Consider the following 22790-nt stretch of genomic DNA (forward strand, 5'->3'; position numbering starts at 1 on the left):
CAAGTGAATGCGACCCCGTCTCCGCCCAACCAGGGAGCCGTTCCAGGGGGATGAGCGGCGACTAGGGGAGCAACTTGTGTCCTCTCTGTAGATACCTCCCCCAGCATGAATGTGCCACTACCATTAATGGATTGCCAGACTCGCCTTTTAGTTTTTTGTTCGATAGCCATGTGAGCAGAGGTGCTCCCTGAAGTCGGGCCGTGAGCCATGCGGACTCCTCCAGCGCAGGCGTGTGGATCCAGTTCAGTATCCACTGTAGCTGTGTGGCAGTGTAGTAGGATTTGAAGTTGGGGGCGCCCAGACCGCCAGCGCTAATTGGGCGCTGCAGCATGGAGAGTGCTACGCGCATCCTGCCCCCTCCCAATGTAAGCTGCAGCAGGACTGCGTTAAAATTACAGAAAAAGCTCTTGGGGACACTGAGTGGCAGGGCCGCAAAGTAATATAGCAGCCAGGGCAGTATCAGGATGTTGGCCACCGCCACCCTGCCCAGTGGTGATAGTGGTAGTTTATTAAAAAAACGCAGCGACCCCTTCATTGAAGCCAGTGCTCTCCCCAGATCACCATCTCTTAGATCCTCAGTTTTATGGTGTATATATAGACCCCTAGGTATTTAAACGTTTCGAAACCCCATTTCAGGCGTCCTACTGGGGCATTTTCTTTTCTTAACGGGGGCCATCTAGTTAGTGGGTACACGCACGATTTTTCCCAGTTTACCACCAAGCCCGATATCCCGCCGTATTCGGTCAGTAGTGATATTACTGAGGGTATCACCTCGCTTCCTTTCCGTACATATATTAAGGAGTCGTCTGCATATAATGATATTGCGTGATATAGCCCGTTCCTAATTATTCCCCAACTGTCTTTCACTGCGCGTATTTGTGTCGCTAATGGTTCCATCGCTATTGCGAACAACAGGGGGGAGAGGGGGCATCCCTGCCTTGTGCCCCTGGTGATCGGGAAGCTGTCGGATATGACCCCACCCGTTTTAACCCTAGCTTGTTGTTTGGTGTATAATGTCTGTACCCACAGTATGTAATTAGGGCCGATTTCCATTCGCTGCATAGTAGCAAATAGAAAATCCCACTCTTGTGTGTCGAATGCCTTCTTGATGTCTAGTGGCCATTTTGTCGTGTGCAGTCGGGAGGGTGTCTCCCATTACGCTCAGCAACCTCCGGATATTTAAAAAAGTATTGCGTTTTGGGATGAATCCGTTTTGGTCTTCGTGTATCAGGGTGTGTATGATGGGGGATATCCTGTTGGCCAATATTTTACCTAGTATTTTACAATCTAGATTTAGGAGCGAGAGTGGTCTGTAAGATTTAACATCTGTGGGATCGCACCCTTGCTTATGAAGGACCACTATCATTGCCTCTCTCTGTGTTGGAGGCAATATCTTTTTGGCCCATGCCTCCTCAAGTACTCTCAACAGATGGGGCCTTAAGCGTGCCGAATAAGTAGAATAGTATTCTATCGGAAGGCCATCTGTACCTGTCGCTTTGTTCCTGGGCATCTGCGCTAAAGCTAGGTCTAGTTCCCCCAGCGTCAGAGGGGCCTCCAGTGTCTCCCTGTCTGCCTGTGAGAGCTGCGCCAGGGGTGAGCCTGCAAGAAAGGACTCCAGTTGTTGGGACGTGCATGTTGTGCGTTTGGTGTAAAGGTGCATGTAGTATTCCCTGAACGTCCCATTTATCTCTTCTTGCGTGGTGACCAGTGTGCCTGCGCCTGCCCTTATAGCCCCAATGGGGGGGACTGCTGACGGTCCTCCCGTAAGAGCCACGCCAGCAGCCTGCCCGATCTGTCTCCTTCTGTTTGTAGGTGCATTAAGTGGTGTTTGTAGTCATGTTGGCGGAGTCTAATATCTGCTTCGTTATATTTTGTACACGCTTCTTTTAGCCCTATGTATGGTGTTTCATTGCGTGCCACTGCAATTTCTATTACTCTCAGTTCCTTTTCCAGTTTGCTGACCTCTGCATGTAGGGTGCGTCTCACTCCCCAAGTGGTTGAGATGCAGTGACCTCTGACCACTGCCTTGTGTGCATCCCACTCTACAGCTCTTGAGTTTGTGGATTAATCGTTTATTTCCCAGTACTGTCTCAGTGTTGTGTTCAGTGCTTCTGTGAATGCCTGATCTTGAAGAGCTTCCACCTGCAATCTCCAGGTGGGGATTACTGGGCGTTTCCTGCCCCAATTCAGTGTTATTCTAAGCGGCGAGTGATCCGATAGTGTCTTAGCTAAGTATTCTGTCCTATTGACCAATGCGCATATGCCCTGGGTTCCCCATATTATTTTATTCAATACCACACAAAGTACATACCAGAATAGACATGAGTATTCCCTCTGTTGTTGGTATTTCATGCGCCATACGTCATAAAGTCTCATGTCGCCAGCCCATGCCTGCAGAGGGCATCTGGCATTTCTATTTGTTGTCGCTTTCGGGTGAGTGTTTGACCTGTCTAATACTGCGTTCGGTGTGCTATTAAAGTCACCGCCCCAAATATCCTGGGCTTCGGGATTTACCAATAGTGCTGGAGTAAGTGTGCCCAAGAATTCAGCTATCGCACTATTGGGGGTGTATATCCCAATTTACAATAATTGTCTGCCGTCCAGCTGGCCCTCCACTACCACATATTTGCCCCCTTGGTCTACCCTGTGCGAAGTTTGGACATATGGGACGCCACCAGCTATCCATATCAAGACTCCTCTAGCGAAGGCCGAGTATGTTGTGCCTATGACCTGTCCTCCCCACTTCCCACGCATCTCCTGTAGATCAGGCTTCAGTAGGTGAGTCTCTTGTAAGATGGCGATGTGTGTGCCCTGGCGCCTGAGGCGTGCATATCCTTCTTTCTCTCTCTTTCTCTCTCTTTATTTGTGCAATTAGCTTTTTTAATTGCGCACTTGCTGACATTTGTAATGCTTCGAAATCTGTGTTGGTGTTGGACTGGAAGCCAGCTTTGTCTTCAACCCTTGTTCACATCTTCTGCCATGGACCTTAAATTTAGCTGTTTTACCTATTAATAATCTCTGTAGATGAGCTATGCTGTTTTCAGCACAGTTCATGTGCCTTTCTTTCAGTCATGTCTTCTCCCCTTGTTCCCGCAATGAAATACCGTTATCTCATTGATTTCTTTGATTGCTGCTGAGGTCATGAAAACCTGGATTGGTAAGAGGCCAGCTTTAATTCATGAAATTTATATTTGTAAAGCACAACATTGCCGTTTTTCAGGGCATTTTACCATTTGTGCATCTGAATTTGCAAACGGCTGCCGTAGACTAATATAGGCTCAACACATGGAAATTGAATACAAACTGATTAGATATTTGCAAGCTGTCATGTTGTTGTTTTTTTATTTTTAAATTTATATCCAGTTTATGCCCCCCCCCCCCTTCCCTTCCCCAGGGAGGCCCAGTTGATAGTAGTGGTTTGTTGGTGGGCTGGCGTTTTCAATGCTGTATGCCTTGTCCTGAGCAATATTGTAGCAAAGCTGTAGTAGTGCTATGCAGTGGTTGTCCTTTCAAGCATACATACTCAGAAAATATGTTTTTGTAAGGGGAAATGTGAAGTGCAACGTGGTACTGGCAGCTATTGCAGATGTTGAGATAGTGGTCAAAATTGGAAGCAACTTGTTAAAACTTTACCTGTAAGATTAGGTTGATTCAATTCTTGTGTGGTGGCTTCAGGTACAGAGGAACAATAGAATACTCGCAAAGACAGTATTGAAATTCTGATTGATTCTTGCAGTCCCTTCAACAGAATTTTAAGGTCCACAGTGTTGTATGTTGCTGAGATATTTAGACCTATAAATGTTGTTGTATATGCAGGGAACCCCCCCCCCCCCATCACACACACACACAAAAAACCCAAAATATTGGGCCTCGAGCTACAAAAGAGACAGCAAGAGTGAATTTTCAGTTACTTTTCATAATGTGGAATTAATTTTAAGGTTTGTTTTATTTTAGGTTACATGCTTTGGTATATATGTCATCAAGGGGTAATAAGGCTGCAAGCCCCACCAGGAAACAAGTTGTTCTGTTATATTCTGTGTCTTATCTGGCAGATACTACAAATTATTTTATTTTTATTTTTTCACCACAGGAACAGAGAAAACAGGATGGACGCCTCTGCAGAAAAGGCCAAGGCAGCTGCATTTCTGTCAGATTTGGGTAAAGCCACCTTGCGGGGAATCCGTAAGTGCCCACAATGCGGAACCTTCAATGGCACTCGTGGCCTAAGCTGTAAGAACAAGTCCTGTGGTGCTGTTTTCCGCTGTGGTGTCCAGAAGGCTCCGAACATGGACGCTGTGCGGGTCATAACAGGATCAGAAATGCAGGTGTTTTCTGTCCGTCTAAAAGATAAGGGGCCAGACTATCGATGTTTTGTGGAACTGGGCATCACAGAGACTGCCATAGAGACTGCTGATGGGATGTTCATAACCCAGCTCCAGTCCAGTCACTGCTACGCACCTGCATGCTTGAAAGTAGCTTCGCAAGGCATAGAGGATAACAACTGTCAGCACATCAAACTGGCCCTGAATTGTCAAAGGGAAGCTACACCTCTTACACTGAAGAGCTCTGTCCTTAATGCCATGCAGGTCCCTGCAGAAACAAAATCTGTAATCTGGCAGCTGGCCACGGAGCCCACAGGACCACTTGTTCAGAGAATCACCAAGTCAATCATGGTGGTAAAATGCAAGATCACCCCCAAACACAGCCTTGGATACCTGCATGTTTCATTTGTAAGGAAGCCACGAAGCCAGTTTGTACCAGAGCACCGGTTCCTCTGCACCTGTCAGATGGGGCCAAAGTCATCGGGCAAGGTGACTACCAGCGTCGAGGAGGCTGCAGACAGGTGCATTCATTTCTATGCTTGCATCAGTGCCTTTGCCAGTGATGAGGCACTCTCACAGGAGTTCTCAACCTTCCTTCGCTTTGAAAACAATAGTAAGTGTGTGTCCGCAAGGTTGGTTGTAAGTGTTTTTCTGCAAATAGAAAGGTGGAGGTCAAAGGTTGGTGTGTATGTCTAATTCTGACCTTTTGGGTCAGATCAATCCTCTTTAGGATTAGTATATTATCTTTAAGTGGGTGGGCTCATGCTTGAACCACCAGTCCTGAGCACTACTGAAGAAGTAAATTCAATTTGAACTTCCTAAACTTCTTGAGCAAGACAGCAGTGGTATTTTCCTTATTGTAGGCCTGGCAAGGGCACCAGAAACCAGTGCAGTAGAGACTTGTATCTAAAATTCTGATTATGAAATTGTGTTGTAATTAGATGATGGGTGGTCACACAGAAGTTGTACAGCTACACAGACAAAATGAATACAAAAGAGTGCACATGGTACACCAGTATAGGAAGCAGGATAACTCGCCTTCTTGTCCTTCAGCTGTTCTAGCTCTTCCACTGCAGCAACATCATGACATTTTATCCCCTCCAGGCTTGTAATCCTGCAGCCGATTATGTGCTGCCAAATATTTACCTTTCATTTTTTATATAGTTTTGAGGATTTGGATGTTTGATGTATTTCCCAGGATATCCATGTTTAGTTCATTAAACCTTTCTTTAAGGCTGTGCTAGCGGATGGCGTCATACACTGTTCATAAGTCTGACCCAGTCCTCCCTGAGTGTATTGTTGTAAATGTAGATCAAGGCATTTCATAAGTTACAATTTTGAGCATATGCTCCTAGGCCACCAGAAGGAAAAGAAGTCCATAGGGAGGAACCTGATCTTATTTTATTTGTGAATATGTACCTGACAGCCCCCAGGTGCAGACTTTTGGGTCTGAAAACAAACAATCGACAGCTACCCTGAGGGGGAGGAGCTCGTATATACAAACTTGGGAGAAGGTAATGCATTCATGTCCCAGGTCTATCCCAGTCCTCCCTAGTGCTCCATGACAATGTTTTTAGCTGTTATCCTCATTGGATAATTGGTTCCTCTTTGATGATGCCATTATAGGAAAATGGTATATCTCTTACGACGAGCTTGGTTTTACAAGTATTGGACTTCATCTGAATCATACTAAAAACTCTCTTTACTGGTATGTATCGCTTTAGAAGTAACCCATGAATTCAACTCTTTTATGGTGTAACATCATAAGTTTGATGCAGAAGACGCAAGTCATATCTGATCTCTTCAACCATTATAATGTTGGCTTTATACTGAAGCCCTTGTTTTGCAATGATACATGCTTCATTTAGTGATTGCTTATACTTGTTGCCCTTTATGAATGTTGCATAAATCCACCTTTAAGACTTGCCTTTGTAGTTTTTAATCAGTATATGGTTTTAATGGCAAATGCAGCGTTGGAAATGTACTATATGTCCACATACTAAAGAAAGCAAAACCATTCTTAAATTTTGATGCACTAGTATAAAATACCCAGCTCTTCAACTTTTTTTTTTTTTAACATAACTTATTGTCAATGTGCAGGACTGTGTACATTATTCAAAAATAGGCCTTTAATAAAACTACCCATGTCCCCAGTTCTCCTATTCAGCTTACATCTCAGTTTTGCCTTCACCATATAATATGACATGATCATTGCAATCTCCTTCGCTTAAGAGAATCCACTAACATTTTTTAGCATTATTTGCCAATTTACTTGGAGTGGGCAGGAATTATTTGACTCAGATCACGTCGTGCCTCATTTTCCATATCATCTCTGCCCTTGATAAAAGACACAAACTATGTGATAAGCATAAACGTAACAAACATAAATCGTCACATTTGAAGGATTAACAGTACCGTCTATCAAATGTTCATGTTTTTGGGCACAACACGAGTATTTTTCAACCTCTATTGCGCAGGCAGAATTTTTCCCTTTTCAGAAGCTGGTCGTATTTTATTTACCACTTTCATATTATCTCAAAGCCTTTTGCGGTGTTGATTAACTAGGGATAATTGGTATTTCCTTTAAGAGAACTGTCCTGACCAGTCTTTTGATAATTATTACTTTAATTTAGGAGCAAAAACTGAATGGTAAAATACAGTCTCGGGAAAGGCTTCTGAAGCCTTTTCAAGTTAGGCCTAGTTCAAGTTTGAGTCATGTGTATTGGCTCTTAACATACAGTGACACTAAGTGTTTGTCCTTCTGTAGTATTTGTTATAATCTTGCTAGCACAACTGTTGAATCTTTGAAATATACAAGACCAGAAAACCTCCAGAGAATTAATGTGTACATTTGCCAGATAAATAATGGATTAACATGCATGTGTACTTAGTAGAGAATCAACAATGAGAATTTTAGAAGTATTAACATCTCTTCATTCTTAACTATTGTTTATCAGAGTTTACTGGCTTTGAAAGCAAGGTGATATTGGCAGTTTAATCTATGGCTGAGAATATAATGGTGTAATAATAACAGTTAATAATGCTGCTTACACTTGTAAAGTTGATCTTCATGACTGTTATTCACTGAAAGCATCCAGTGTGGTGGTCAATCCATGGTGGGTCGATTCAGCAAAATGCCAGGATTAGCAGAAATGACATCACACACTTCTTGACTTCAATGACTACACAGGAAGTGACACTTTATGACCCTTTATATTTGTTTCAAGAAGGCATGTCACATAGCACATTACAATTAACATAGCCGAAGTTCGATAATGACTGCATGATGAGCATAGATATTCATTTTTAGTACTGCCTATGTTATGATGCCAACTTGATCTTTGAAAGGTCTGAGGGATAATACTTGCCCTGAATTGTAATGAGCAAGTAATCCAGACCTCTATTAAGAGGTTGCTCTCAATGAGTTTAAAAAAAAAAAAAAAAAAAGAAAGGTATGGGGTAAAATAGTGCTTTTTCAAACACAATTTTCTTATAAATTTTCTAAAATGTCATAGGTACTGAAAGGGCACTCATTAAGTATTGAAATCCTTTCATGGTGTGGCAAGACAATTAAACCTGACTTCCCCAAGGAGTTGACCCAGTTCTTTTTTCTAAACCGGGTATGGATGCCACCATATTTCAACATTTTTCTCCATTGTGCCTAGGCCAGCATTTTGTCAAAATGTCATAAAATTTGCCTGTACCAGAACTTTTCACTTTATGCTGTCCAAGTACCATAGGTGACCTTTATGTCAAATATTACCTCGTATGTCAGGGCTAGCATTTGGTAATGGTTGCCACTCTCTCAGGTGCCAGGTATTCCACCTTTATGCCAAGAACTACTTCCATTGTACTAGAGGAGTATTTTGCCACGGGTGCTCCGGGGCTAGGAATTTCCTTGCGTATGCCATAGTTTTTCCATGAGTGGCCTACGTACCATGAATTACCTTTAGTATGCTTAAACTGATATTTTACCATTGGTGCCCTTTATGCCACAAATTAACCCAGTGTGCCAGTATTTTGTGAAAGATGTTTGTTGTGCTAAGAATTACTGCAAGTATGCCCCAGGCAGTATCTCTGCCTGGGTGTATCTATAAGAGAATAGTTAGCTTCACTGTGCCAAGCCCAATGATGAACTCGCAAGCATCTCATTCTTCCTCAAACTCAAATCCACTCGCTATCACTCATTCTCTCACCCCCATACACTCTGATTCTTTTACACCACTTACACTCATTCTTATTCGTTCTCACTCACTTAGTCACTCTTAATTTCGTTCATTATTACTCACACCTACTTACTGACACTCATGCCTAGGTTTACTAAAGGTTTCCATATGGTTTGAATCCCTTTTATGACACAAACCCAGCCCAAAGTGTTACGTGGGACTTACTATCTAACAAATCAGGATTTCTATTGTGTAGTGTCCCAAAATAATACAAAGTTGTGGTGTACACACAACTTTGCTTTGCTTTACTTCGTGTCGAGGAGGCATTTCATGGGTGGTTCACGGGCGTTCCCCTACAACCACCCATGGGTTTTGATGCAAATCCTATTACCAATCCTTAGTAGACAGGAATTTGCGCCAACATTTTATGCCTCCTCCAAGCAGGTGTAAAGAGAAGAAAATGTTTTAATTTGTCCTTGTTTTTCCAAATTTGTGTGTGATGCATTGTGCAGCACACAAAGTAATATAAGCATTCAAACAGTTTTTGTACTGGAAGGGGCTCCTTCCAGTAAAGAAACCTATGCTTCAGGGAACACATACGTCCCTGTACTATTGTGCGTGGGTGGGTGGGTGGGTGGTTGTGTGCGTCAGCGCATGGCCGCCAGAAGTGCACCAGTTCACGGAAGGAGGAAAAAATGCACCATGTCTTAGTAGGTATGGCACATTTATTTTTATCAACATTGCCTTGAGACAAAGAATAGTAAATCTGTGCCTCCCGATCAATTATTTATTTATTATTATTTTTTGTCCCTCTCGTGTTTTTCTCTTTCTCTGTTTGCTCTCCGCTTTCGCTCTTTTTACTCTTCACTCTTTTCTCACATCCTTTTTTCTCTCACCCTCTTTACTCCCACGACTGCAGTCCCCCAAAGCACAAACTCAACATATATTTCAAAAATTTGTACATGCCACAGCTGCCACCAAAAGTATCGGCCCATTTGAGTGCGCACTGATTTTGTCACCTCTGTAGCCAGGGATGGCAGCTGCGACCCCTGGCAAAACCTCAATGATGTCCATGGGTCAAACCGTAAGTACTCTACATATGTTTTGTAGATTCCAACCTGCTGAAAGCCAACAAATTATGAGACAATGCATGCAAGGCTTTTTCTTGAGCTTTCAGGCAGCCAGTGGTTGCTGTCCAGCAACTGGGATGGTTAGTATACCTTACCATTGGTGTTCTGGGTCTATAGTACTTCTGCTGTTAAGTTTACTGACAAATAACTTGTTTTTAGCACTCACCTTTTTCTTGGGGCTTTGAGGCTGAGCGAGAAAGCTGACTGGAAAGTTGGTGTGGGAGTTAAAACTCAAAGAATGTAAGGGTGTGGGTTACTAACTTGAACGTCTTAGCAAGTCTTTACTTTGGAAAAGAAAATGTTTTTATGAGTAAGCATAATATTTCACGCTTAAAAATATGATTTAAAAATCAATTCTGAAGTGCCTAGCATTTTCTGGGCCCAATAATCTACCCCACACGTTCTTCTAGCGCTCTGGTGGTTTGAATTAGAAATCTGTCTTTTCAGCATTGAGCCCTACGGCTGGTGTTAAACAATGGAAGCTTTGGAAAGACTTTAATATAATAAGTTTGAAATTATTTGGATTTTCATTGTTAGTCAATGGCGAGGGTGTGTCAAGCGGAAATATACAAAAAGAACAGATGATGGATGGAATGCTGAACAATGCAAACATTCACCCCAGTCACAAAGATCTGGGTTTAATCCATCGGTTTTTTTTCTCACCACGCCACCCCAGTTTGGACCCAGCCATATGCAGATCAGTCTTGACCCTGTTCCTCATGGGAACAGACCAGCCCGAATAGAAATGTACAGCATTACAATTATTGTAACTGATGTATCTGTTGCTTCCAATTACATGTAGAGATAGTAATTTAAGGTTCTCTTAAGATTTTCAGGAATGTTGATGTTCTTCCCTGGATCAAGAAACCAGCTAACCAAGCAAAGCAAGTGCTCAAATTGTAGGTCTATCCATGACTCTTCAGGATGATGTCCATGGGGAAATGCTGTATCATGAAATTTATTTTTATAATGCACACCGATTCCCGGATGAGTCTTGGTGCTGCCACTAGAGAAGGAAAGAAAAAAGGGGAAACTTGTTACAAAAAAAAGCAGGAGGAGTAACAAGAATGAAAGCCTATTGATTAAAAAGGCATGTAATTAATGCTTTTCTGAAAATTAGACCTATCACTTTTTTCAGACTGAGAGGACGAATGTTTCAGAATTTGGCAGTACAAATTACAAAGCTTCTGCCACCCATTGAGACCTTTTGAACTTGAGAGCGATAACATTTTAGCCGAAGAAGAGTGTAGTGCCCTAGTTGGAGTATACCAAGTAAAATTGTGTTTAGGAACGCCAGAGTCATGGAGCGCTTTAAAAGCAATGCACAAAGCTTTGAATTCAGTGCACTTCTGTAAGGAAATGACTCCTTGGCATGGTTACCCCCTGACTTTTTGCCTTTGCTGATGCTAAGTTTTGATTTGAAAGTGTGCTGAGGCCTGCTAACCAGGCCCTAGCACCAGTGTTCTTTCCCTAACCTGTACTTTTGTTTCCACAATTGGCACACCCCGGCATCCAGGTAAGTCCCTTGTAACTGGCACCCCTGGTACCAAGGGCCCTGATGCCAGGGAAGGTCTCTAAGGGATGCAGCATGTCTTATGCCACCCTGGGGACCCCTCACTCAGCACAGACACACTGCTTGCCAGCTTGTGTGTGCTATTGAGGACAAAACGACTAAGTCCACATGGCACTCCCCTCAGGGTGCCATGCCAACCTCACACTGCCTATGAAGTATAGATAAGTCACCCCTCTACCAGGCCTTACAGCCCTAAGGCAGGGTGCACTATACCATAGGTGAGGGCACCAGTGCATGAGCACTGTGCCCCTACAGTGTCTAAGCAAAACCTTAGACGTTGTAAGTGCAGGGTAGCCATAAGAGTATATGGTCTGGGAGTCTGTCATGCACGAACTCCACAGCACCATAATGGCTACACTGAAAACTGTGAAGTTTGGTATCAAACTTCTCAGCACAATGAATGCACACTGATGCCAGTGTACATTTTATTGTAACATACATCCCAGAGGGCACCTTAGAGGTGCCCCCTGAAACCTTAACAGACTATCCGTGTAGGCTGACTGGTTTTAGCAGCCTGCCACACACCAGACATGTTGCTGGCCACATGGGGAGAGTGCCTTTGTCACTCTGTGGCTAGTAACAAAGCCTGTACTGGGTGGAGGTGCTTCACACCTCCCCCTGCAGGAACTGTAACACCTGGCGGTGAGCCTCAAAGGCTCACCCCCTTTGTTACAGCACCACAGGGCACTCCAGCTAGTGGAGTTGCCCGCCCCCTCCGGCCACGGCCCCACTTTTGGCGGCAAGGCCGGAGGAGATAATGAGAAAAACAAGGATGAGTCACTGGCCAGTCAGGACAGCCCCTAAGGTGTCCTGAGCTGAGGTGACTCTAACTTTTAGAAATCCTCCATCTTGCAGATGGAGGATTCCCCCAATAGGATTAGGGATGTGCCCCCCTCCCCTCAGGGAGGAGGCACAAAGAGGGTGTACCCACCCTCAGGGCTAGTAGCCATTGGCTACTAACCCCCCAGACCTAAACACGCCCTTAAATTTAGTATTTAAGGGCTCCCCAGAACCTAGGAACTGAGATTCCTGCAACCTAAGAAGAGGACTGCTAAGCTGAAAAACCCTGCAGAGAAGACGGAGACACCAACTGCTTTGGCCCCAGCTCTACCGGCCTGTCTCCCCACTTCTCAAGACACTGCTCCAGCAACTCTTTCCACAGGGACCAGCGACCTCTGAAGCCTCAGAGGACTGCCCTGCATCTAGAAGGACCAAGAACTCCTGAGGACAGCGGCTCTGTTCACCAAAGCCTGCAACTTTGAAACAAAGAAGCAACTTTGCAACAACTTGCGTTTCCCGCCAGAAGCGTGAGACTTGACACTCTGCACCCGACGCCCCCGGCTCGACTTGTGGAGAACAATGACATCAGGGAGGACTCCCCGGCGACTGCGAGACCGTGAGTAGCCAGAGTTCTCCCCCCTGAGCCCCCACAGTGACGCCTGCAGAGGGAATCCCGAGGCTCCCCCTGACCGCGACTGCCTGCTTCTAAGATCCAACGCCTGGTAAAGACTCTGCACCCGCAGCCCCCAGGGCCTGAAGGATCCGACCTCCAGTGCAGGAGCGACCCCCAGAGGTGGCCCTCTCCCTTGCCCAGGTGGTGGCTACCCTGAGGAGCCCCCCCTTGCCTGCCTGCATCGCGGAAGAGACCCCTTGGTCTCCCATTGATTTCAATTGAAAACCCGACGCGTGTTTGCACACTGCACCCGGCCGCCCCCGTGCTGCTGAGGGTGTACTTTCTGTGTGGACTTGTGTCCCCCCTCGGTGCCCTACAAAACCCCCCTGGTCTGCCCTCCGAAGACGCGGGTACTTACCTGCTGGCAGACTGGAACCGGGGCACCCCCTTCTCCATTGAAGCCTATGCGTTTTGGGCACCACTTTGACCTCTGCACCTGACCGGCCCTGAGCTGCTGGTGTGGTAACTTTGGGGTTGCTCTGAACCCCCAACGGTGGGCTACCTTGGACCCAAACTTGAACCCCGTAGGTGGTTTACTTACCTGCAAAAACTAACAAACACTTACTCCCCCCAGGAACTGTTGAAAATTGCACTGTCTAGTTTTAAAATAGCTATATGTGATTTATGTGAAAACTGTATATGCTATTTTGCTAATTCAAAGTTCCTAAAGTACCTACCTGCAATACCTTTCATTTGAAGTATTACATGTAAATCTTGAACCTGTGGTTCTTAAAATAAACTAAGAAAATATATTTTTCTATACAAAAACCTATTGGCCTGGAATTGTCTCTGAGTGTGTGTTCCTCATTTATTGCCTGTGTGTGTACAACAAATGCTTAACAATACTCCTTTGATAAGGCTACTGCTCGACCACACTACCACAAAATAGAGCATTAGTATTATCTCTTTTTGCCACTATCTTACCTCTAAGGGGAACCCTTGGACTCTGTGAACACACACTCGGAGACAATTCCAGGCGAATAGGTTTTTGTATAGAAAAATATATTTTCTTAGTTTATTTTAGGAACCACAGGTTCAAATTCTACATGTAATATCTCATTTGAAAGGTATTGCAGGTAAGTACTTTAGGAACTTTGAATAATCACAATAGCATATATACTTTTTACATAAAACACATATAGCTATTTCAAAAGTGGACACTGCAATTTTCAACAGTTCCTGGGGGAGGTAAGAATTTATTAGTTTTTGTAGGTAAGTAAACCACCTACGGGGTTCAAGTTTGGGTCCAAGGTAGCCCACCGTTGGGGGTTCAGAGCAACCCCAAAGTTACCACACCAGCAGCTCAGGGCCGGTCAGGTGCAGAGTTCAAAGTGGTGCCCAAAACGCATAGGCTTCAATGGAGAGAAGGGGGTGCCCCGGTTCCGGTCTGCCAGCAGGTAAGTACCCGTGTCTTCGGAGGGCAGACCAGGGGGGTTTTGTAGGGCACCGGGGGGGACACAAGCTCACACAAAAAGTACACCCTCAGCGGCACTGGGGCGGCCGGGTGCAGTGTGCAAACACGCATCGGGTTTTCAATGTAAATCAATGGGAGACCAAGGGGTTTCTTCAGCGATGCAGGCAAGGGGGGGGGCTCCTCGGGGTAGCCACCACCTGGGCAAGGGAGAGGGCCTCCTGGGGGTCACTCCTGCACTGGAGTTCCGATCCTTCAGGTGCTGGGGGCTCCGGGTGCAGGGTCTTTTCCAGCCGTCGGGATTTTAGAGTCAGGCAGTCGCGGTCAGGGGGAGCCTGGGGATTCCCTCTGCAGGTGTCGCTGTGGGGGCTCAGGGGGGACAACTTTGGTTACTCACAGTCTCGGAGTCGCCGGAGGGTCCTCCCTGAGGTGTTAGTTCTCCACCAGTCGAGTCGGGGTCGCCGGGTGCAGTGTTGCAAGTCTCACGCTTCTGGCAGGAATTGCAGGGATCTTTAAAGTTGCTCCTCTGGAAACAAAGTTGCAGTCTTTGTTGAACATGGCCGCTGTTCTCGGGAGTTTCTTGGTCCTTTTAGAGCAGGGCAGTCCTCTGAGGATTCAGAGGTCGCTGGTCCTGGGGAAAGCGTCGCTGGAGCAGTTTTCTTCTGAAGGGGGGAGACAGGCCGGTAGACTGGGGCCAAGGCAGTTGGTGTGTCGGTCTTCTCTGCAGGGTTTTTCAGCTCAGCAGTCCTCTTCTTCTTTAGGTTGCAGGAATCTAAGTTCCTAGGTTCAGGGGAGCCCTTAAATACTAAATTTAAGGGCGTGTTTAGGTCTGGGGGGTTAGTAGCCAATGGCTACTAGTCCTGAGGGTGGGTACACCCTCTTTGTGCCTCCTCCCAAGGGGAGGGGGTCACATTCCTATCCCTATTGGGGGAATCCTCCATCTGCAAGATGGAGGATTTCTAAAAGTTAGTCACTTCAGCTCAGGACACCTTAGGGGCTGTCCTGACTGGCCAGTGACTCCTCCTTGTTATTCTCATTATTTCCTCCGGCCTTGCCACCAAAAGTGGGGCCGTGGCCGGAGGGGGCGGGCAACTCCACTAGCTGGAGTGCCCTGTGGTGCTGGAACAAAGGGGGTGAGCCTTTGAGGCTCACCGCCAGGTGTTACAGCTCCTGCCTGGGGGAGGTGATAGCATCTCCACCCAGTGCAGACTTTGTTACTAGCCACAGAGTGACAAAGGCACTCTCCCCATATGGCCAGCAACATGTCTTGAGTGTGGCAGGCTGCTAAAACCAGTCAGCCTACACGGGTAGTTGGTTAAGGTTTCAGGGGGCACCTCTAAGGTGCCCTCTGGGGTGTATTTTACAATAAAATGTACACTGGCATCAGTGTGCATTTATTGGGCTGAGAAGTTTGATACCAAACTTCCCAGTTTTCAGTGTAGCCATTATGGTGCTGTGGAGTCCGTGTTTTGACAGACTCCCAGACCATATACTCTTATGGCTAACTGCACTTACAATGTCTAAGGTTTTGCTTAGACACTGTAGGGGCACAGTGCTCCTGCACTGGTGCCCTCACCTATGGTATAGTGCACCCTGCCTTAGGACTGTAAGGCCTGCTAGAGGGGTGACTTATCTATACTGCATAGGCAGTGTGAGGTTGGCATGGCACCCTGATGGGAGTGCCATGTCGATTTACTCGTTTTGTCCTCACCAGCACACACAAGCTGGCAAGCAGTGTGTCTGTGCTGAGTGAGGGATCCCCAGGGTGGCATAAGATATGCTGCAGCCCTTAGAGACCTTCCCTGGCATCAGGGCCCTTGGTACCAGGGGTACCAGTTACAAGGGACTTACCTGGATGCCGGGGTGTGCCAATTGTGAAAACAAAAGTACAGGTTAGGGAAAGAACACTGGTGCTGGGGCCTGGTTAGCAGGCCTCGGCACACTTTCAATTCAAAACATAGCATCAGCAAAGGCAAAAAGTCAGGGGGTAACCATGCCAAGGAGGCATTTCCTTACAAAGCCTACTCTTGAAAAAGGGGATGCATGAAATGGGACAGTAATTGCTAAGATTCAAGGGACCGAGTTGGGACGATAATTGCTGGGGTTCAAAGGACTAAGTTAGACTATTTAACTAAGGGAAAAGGATTGAAGCTTTTTTCCATGCCTTAGGAAAGTAGCCAGAGCTAAGCATTCCATTAAAACGTTTGGCGAAAATCATACATATTATCTTACAGGGCAGTTGTATTTAAAAAAAAAAAAAAGGATTTTTTTTTTTTTTTTTTTTAAGGAAATGGATCCAATGGGGAACCCAACTTAATAGAGTTGAGTAGGGCCAGAACGTAGTCAGCTGTGTGTGGTGATAAGTAGGACGGTATTTCTGAATTGATGGGAGAAGAGATACCACCATGAGAGTGACAGAATGAAGACCGTGTTTCTGTACTGGTGTAGGAAGAGATTTCATCATAGGGGCAAAAAGGGACTTTTGGCGGTGAAGCTGTTAGACATCCTATACTTTAGTCGGAAAATATGAGGTTAAAGTGTTGCAAAAAGATGGGTTAAAGCTGGTGTTATTCGTGTCTGGAATATGCTATCACCATTGCCTGTTGGAAGAGCCCAAGTTCGGTTAGTGGAGTCTTTTGGTTAATGGGCTTTAAAACTGTGGCCCATGGCAGACTGAAGTGCATGTAAACTCTGTCCTTTTATTTATTTATTTGAGATTTTTATTTAACACACACACACTGCCATTGCAGCACTTTACATAGAGTGCTATGTCAGTAAATGTAAATTGCATCAAGAGGATACTAAATTATGTTTATTCTGGTAGGTTCTGTAGCATTTCAGCTGTGAGACATTAAAAGAGAAGGAGTTGAATGCCACTCTTCGAAAAAGAATAGAGTTCTTGGTGATTACAGCTAAAGAGGATTTATATCATATTTGTGCTGAAGAAATATTTCATGCATAGCTGAGAAGTTTTGTTCAACCACATTTTCGCCAGTATTATAAGATCCATATCGACAGGTTTATGTGCAGTCGCTGTTCTGCTGTTATGTACAGGGTCGTAGATTGGTCAGTAAGATTGGAGGGTGTGAGCTTCAGCTTTCCAAACAATCATGCTGGCATATTGTGTTAAAATACATTACATGAGAAACAGGACATGAGGGGGGGGCTTGAGGGGCAGTGGCAAGAGATAGGCTTGTGGATTAATAAGGGTACTTAAAACCGTATTTTTCTAAGTAACCAAGGAGGGGGTGGGGGGGATGGTGTTTTTTTTTTTTTTTTTTTTTTTTTTTTTTTAATTATTATTTTTTTTTTAATAATCGCTGATAGGATCTAAATCCAATTTTGTGTTCAATCCTTGGAACAGCCTTTTTATTTAGGAAGTACTCTAAAAAAAATGGCTATTGCTAATGTCTGAGCTTATCAGTATGGAAGGGAGCTCATATGGTGTTGGAGGTCCTGTGTTGCTTGGAACCTCGAGGTACATTTTACTTATGAGGAATGTACCCTCATTGGAGTATTAATCATCCAAGAAGAGGGGATCGGTGAGGGTGAGGTTAAGTCTGGGAGTGTACCACCTTTGGTCAGGAGGCGGCCCTAAGGCTTGAGTAGCTACTCAGTTACCTTCACAACAGAAAATAAAGGCAGATAAAAGTGCAAAAGAAATAAGGTGGAAGTTATCCATATTCAGTACAAGCCTAATACTGATGGAATCTGTTCACTGCTATGAATCTTCTGCAATATTATTGATACCTTATAACAGTGGAAGAAGGCCTTACTCCAGGGGAGTGCTTTATGCGGTGAAACCAATGAAGGTGGAGAAATAATTTAGGTACACAAATGCAATGACTAGTTGAAGATTACTTGCGCACTTGAGAATTCGAAAATGAGCACCCTTTGGGTTTAGAAGCAGCCTTCAGCATTGTGCTTTCTTTTTTCAGATTCATTTTAGAACACCAATGACATTAAATTGTTTGGCAATGGGTGTGCGTGTGTTGTTGGAGGAAGCTGACTAAGAAAAGATAAATAGTAGAAAAGGCACCCTGGTAGAATCTAAAAGTTGTGAAGATGGTGTTTCAGTTGTTTTTCAGAAGCTGTGTGGCTGACTGTAAAACGTGGCTGCAATGGCAGAGAGTCCCATGCTTTTGATAGCTGTGACAGAAATGGCACAACCGCCAGTCTTAGCTGTCTTGATTTGGGGGCAGGGCTAGAAGCTTGGCTGGCCTAGAGTGAATTGATCAAATGAGTTACTAGTAGGTGAACATGGAGTTCATGTAGGATGTGGAAGAATATAATACATTATGGCCAAGACCCCTGAAGCTGCGGCATTTTTTAAAGTGAAGCCAATTAAATTCTTTAAGGTGGCCTGAGATCATGGAGTAAAGGTTAGAACTTGGGATCATTTGCACAGCAGCATTTTGAAAGTATAAGAAGGAAGGTTGAAATATAGGGAGTTGGAGTAGACTGCGTTTGAGAAAACTGGAACCTGAGTAACTTTTTTACATGAAGAGTCTTTGAGAACAAGTATAAACCTTTTGATGGTGTAGAACATAAAATAACAGGTTTGTTGAGTTGATAAGAAAACGTATGTTGACAAATATGATGCCCAAAGAGCATGCAAAAAAGGGTGAGGCCCGAGATTGTCCAACCACCAAGCCGAAAACCAAGGCAATAAAACTTTGGTTTATCAGTGTTAGGACACAGAGAGTTATGGCTCATCGAGGTGGCTACCTGACTCGTATGTCCCCTGAAATGAGATTGAAAAAAAGATTGACTTACCATCCAGTCGTAGAATAAGTTGTGTTCTTTAGTGTAAGGAATTTTAGTGCAGTTGATGTGACGGAACAAGACGTGCAGGAGGAGCCGCATAAATATGAAAGAGTTGGGGGTAAGTACACACCCCTGTGGCACACCCCAATAATTGTTTTGAAGGGCAGGAAAACGTAGGGAGGAAGACTCTGAGAATAGCCAGAGTACAGCATACCCAGAATAAGGCACAGTCTATCATCCCACAAGAAGCCATCCGATTGATCAGCGAGAGGTGGAGACTGTCAGAGACCGCAGCGAGTTGCAAAAGAAAGAGAAATACTTCACCATCTGAGTCCGGCATCAAGTTAATCTCTCTGATCCCAGAGACAAGGACTGTCTCCATACTAAAAGGAGGACAAAACCTGATTGCTGTTGATTCAGGAACTGCTGATTTTGACAAAATGATGATAGTTGGTGGTTGATTATGCTTTTGTTGGGGAAATGCAAGCAGGAGGTATGCTTGTAATTGGCTAAAAGTATAGGCTCAGCTCTTGCCTTTTATTAATGTTTGCTTCAGAAGAGGAACAACTGATTTTATTTTTCCTCCCCAGTCAGAAGGAACCACTGTGTTGTAGAGAGAATGATTGGCAAGGGGTGTTAATTTCCAGAGCTTAACTCTGTAGGTTTATGGTCTTGGAGACTAGGAAAGCAGTTGGTGACATTTAAACTTGTGAGAGAGTGTGAGATTGTAAATGAGAGGGAGATTGTGTGAGAGAGAGAGAGCGAGATTGTGAGTGTGTGAGTGAGGGAGATTGCAAGTGAGGGAGATTGCAAGTGAGGGAGATTGCAAGTGAGGGAGATTGCAAGTGAGGGAGATTGCAAGTGAGGGAGATTGCAAGTGAGGGAGATTGCAAGTGAGGGAGATTGCAAGTGAGGGAGATTGCAAGTGAGGGAGATTGCGAGTGTGTCTGTGTGTGATTGAGTGTGTGTGATGGGAAGGGAGAGATTGAGAGTGTGAGACATTATGAGTGAGATTGAGAGTGAGGGAGAGACACTGTGAGGGAGGCATTGTGAGAGAGAGGTTGTGAGATTAAGGCACCAGATCACTAGGGACTGAAGGTGTTTGGGTTTACGATTTTTTTTCCAAACTTATTTTTATTTTATATCAGTAACATCCAACTAAATAGGGTATTATTCACAGTGTGATCAATCGCTTGCTCACAGCCACATTTAGGATTTACACAATATTATTTGATTGCAGCTGTGTTTCTGGGTATGTATTCCAGATTTATCTGGTAATATGAGCCAATCTTGCATACACAAGAAATTGCTACATGTCCACCCAAACCCTCTGTGCACCGTTTCGAAGGACAGAAACCTGATATTTAGCAATAAGTTACCTACTGAGTATCAACTCTCCTCGCTCCGTCCGACAAGCACCTTATCCTTTATTACATTCTTAAACGATTTAATGGACTATAAAAGAATTTCTGAAGCAAAGCGGGATCTTTTCAGTAGAGAAGTCGCCACCCTGTGCCGTCATGTCATTTAAGAAAGGGGGCATCTTCAAGGGTGTCATGCTTCAGGGGAGGCATCTCCTAGTTATCACTGCATAGTATAGTAAGAATCGGGTAGGCCCAGTCCACCCCTCAACCTTGGAAGGTTTAACATCGCCAGCTTGATGCATCTGCCTGCACGGACCACCATGCACATCAAGCCCCCAGAATGAACTTCTCCAAATACGGCTCAAGGAGTTCTGCAAGACATAAAAGCAGCGTGGAAACAATATAATCATTGTCAATAATATTATGTCTATAATTTATGGAGGGGGTGTTAAAGTTATCCAGAAGCGCTTAGAATGTTCAAGCCCCTTAAGTTGTATACCCATATTAGGAGTGCATGGAGTCATGGGTGATCTGGATTCTATGTACCTAAAATTCTTAGTTTCCTATTCTATGTCCACATCCTGCAGGGGAGGAAAGGGAAGTGCCCGGACTTGCTCCTGTTTGTCTGCAATCCATATTTCTCAGGTTCAGCATGGAGGAGCATGGACCTGACCTGATCCTTTAGGTAGGCCAATGCATTCACTGGACACAGCAACTCTGTATCTACCAGTCTCAGTCATAATACTCCAGGACAGCTTTAACTGTCTCTTCCTACAGCTCAGCCAATCCAGTACAGACACAAATAGCGTAGAAGTCAACAGACCGCCCTATCTGGTCATCCCTTCAAGATCCAGGAGTCTGAAATCATGTGCTCAGTGTGCACCCTAGCTTTAGGATCAATATAGAACAGTATATAACAGTTTGACCTAGCAAGTAAAAATGAGTCCAAACCCATGAGTTCCATAACCAACCTTGTATAACCCCCATCTCATACTATAAAATGAATAATCTGTATCTAAGGTCTCCATGACCTATTCCTCCATGGAGGGCTCCAGCGAGCGCACAATGTGTTTGCCTCCTAATTTAAAGCATCAGACAAATACCTGGAATAAAGGCTGTTTGGTCTTCATGGACAAGGGTGCCCACCACACAGAGTAGACTATTTGCTAAAGCGTGCACAGCAATCTTATATCTGTGTTCAGCATTGACAAGGGATGGGATGGTGATACTAGGGAGTGATCTTTTCCCTTTTTAGGGTTTAGCACGGTCGTTGCTTCTCTCTATGAGCTGGGATGGGGGTGGGAAGAGGATTTGGCCTGCATTGCCTGCTTCCTTCTTCAGATACTCCCAGCAATTTTATCTAGGAGCAATATTGATGTTGCTTGATCAGTTAGCAAGGATACAGTCCAGTCCAGGTATTTTATGTCCCATCTAAAGCCTGCTTAAGCTCTTGGAAAGAGTGAGGCCCCCAAACTGGCCCTTTGCAGCCATCAAAAACGAGAGTCCCATCTCCCTTAAATAATTTAAATTCTATGTCCTGTATGTAATGGATTGGGCATAGTCCCTTGTCATGTAGTCCCTATTTTTGGTATTTGTTACCTAGCTACTATATTCTGACGTCCCTCTTGGAGCAGACTGTGCATGTGTGTACATATGTGTGTGTATCCACTATTTACTGGTTCTTATCAGTCCCTGCTTCCACCCCCTCCCCCCTCCCCAGCCCAACCATAGTCTGCCAGTGTGGTCTTGGTGTCCAGGAGTGTGTGTTCCAGCTGCATTCATCCCCAAGTGACCTGGGAAATGCTTCACATTTTGGCATTTTACTGTCCGTCATCTCTGAAAAAACATTTTTTATAATCCCTCATGTACGAACCGAAGACCTGGTCAGTTGGCACTTCAGTTCTGAGTCTCCAGAGCAGTATTTTAGACTTGGCATGGGATTGTGTTAAAGCAAGTTTCAATGGAGAGTGGGCAGAGCGGAATCTGTTTAACTACCCTTCACATTGTATCTGCGGAGGCCCCCAAGAATTATTCCTCAGACCTATACTTGTCAACATTTACATGACTCCAGCCTCTAACACCACCTGATTGTAAGACATCAACATTTTCTCCTATGCCAACAATACCCAGCTTATTCTTTCCCCGGTAAACAACACTAACTGCACCAGATCTAACTTCATTATCATGGTAGTAGAATGGATGAACCAAGTGCTTGACCCTTAACTCTAGTCAAGGGTCTTTGGAAATAAGAGATGCCCCATGATACTCCTCCAGGTGGCCAACAGAGCTAGGACCAACATCAACCATCCACGCCAGAAAACTGGGATAACCTTGGACAACAGTCTCAACATGATGTCACACGGTCAACGAAGTGAGCATTGCCTGCTTCCACATCCTAGGCATGGTCTGAGGCATGATCTGAAAGATCTTCAAATGCCTGTTGGAGAACACCAGACGAACAATTGTACAAGCATTCATCACCAACATACTTGACTATGGCAACTCACTCTATGCTGGAATCTCCATGCAGCTCTCACACAGACTCCAGACCATCCAAAACAGTGCCACAAGACACCACCTCAACCTCCCACTTCTCACCTTACC

General features: G+C 44.8%; 1 protein-coding gene across 1 annotated transcript in view; it reads left to right on the forward strand.

The window, feature by feature from the left end:
* The window catches only part of C11H2orf42 (chromosome 11 C2orf42 homolog), a 318795-nt gene that overhangs the window by 24293 nt on the left and 271712 nt on the right, over window positions 1–22790 (forward strand). Inside the window, exon 2 of the mRNA XM_069214211.1 lies at window positions 4091–4935. Within this exon, the coding sequence (XP_069070312.1) occupies window positions 4107–4935 (829 nt within the window). The 5' untranslated portion in view covers window positions 4091–4106. The remainder of the gene's footprint in view (window positions 1–4090; window positions 4936–22790) is intronic.

This window comes from Pleurodeles waltl, chromosome 11 (genome assembly GCF_031143425.1).
Source record: "Pleurodeles waltl isolate 20211129_DDA chromosome 11, aPleWal1.hap1.20221129, whole genome shotgun sequence".
Lineage (NCBI taxonomy): Eukaryota > Metazoa > Chordata > Amphibia > Caudata > Salamandridae > Pleurodeles > Pleurodeles waltl.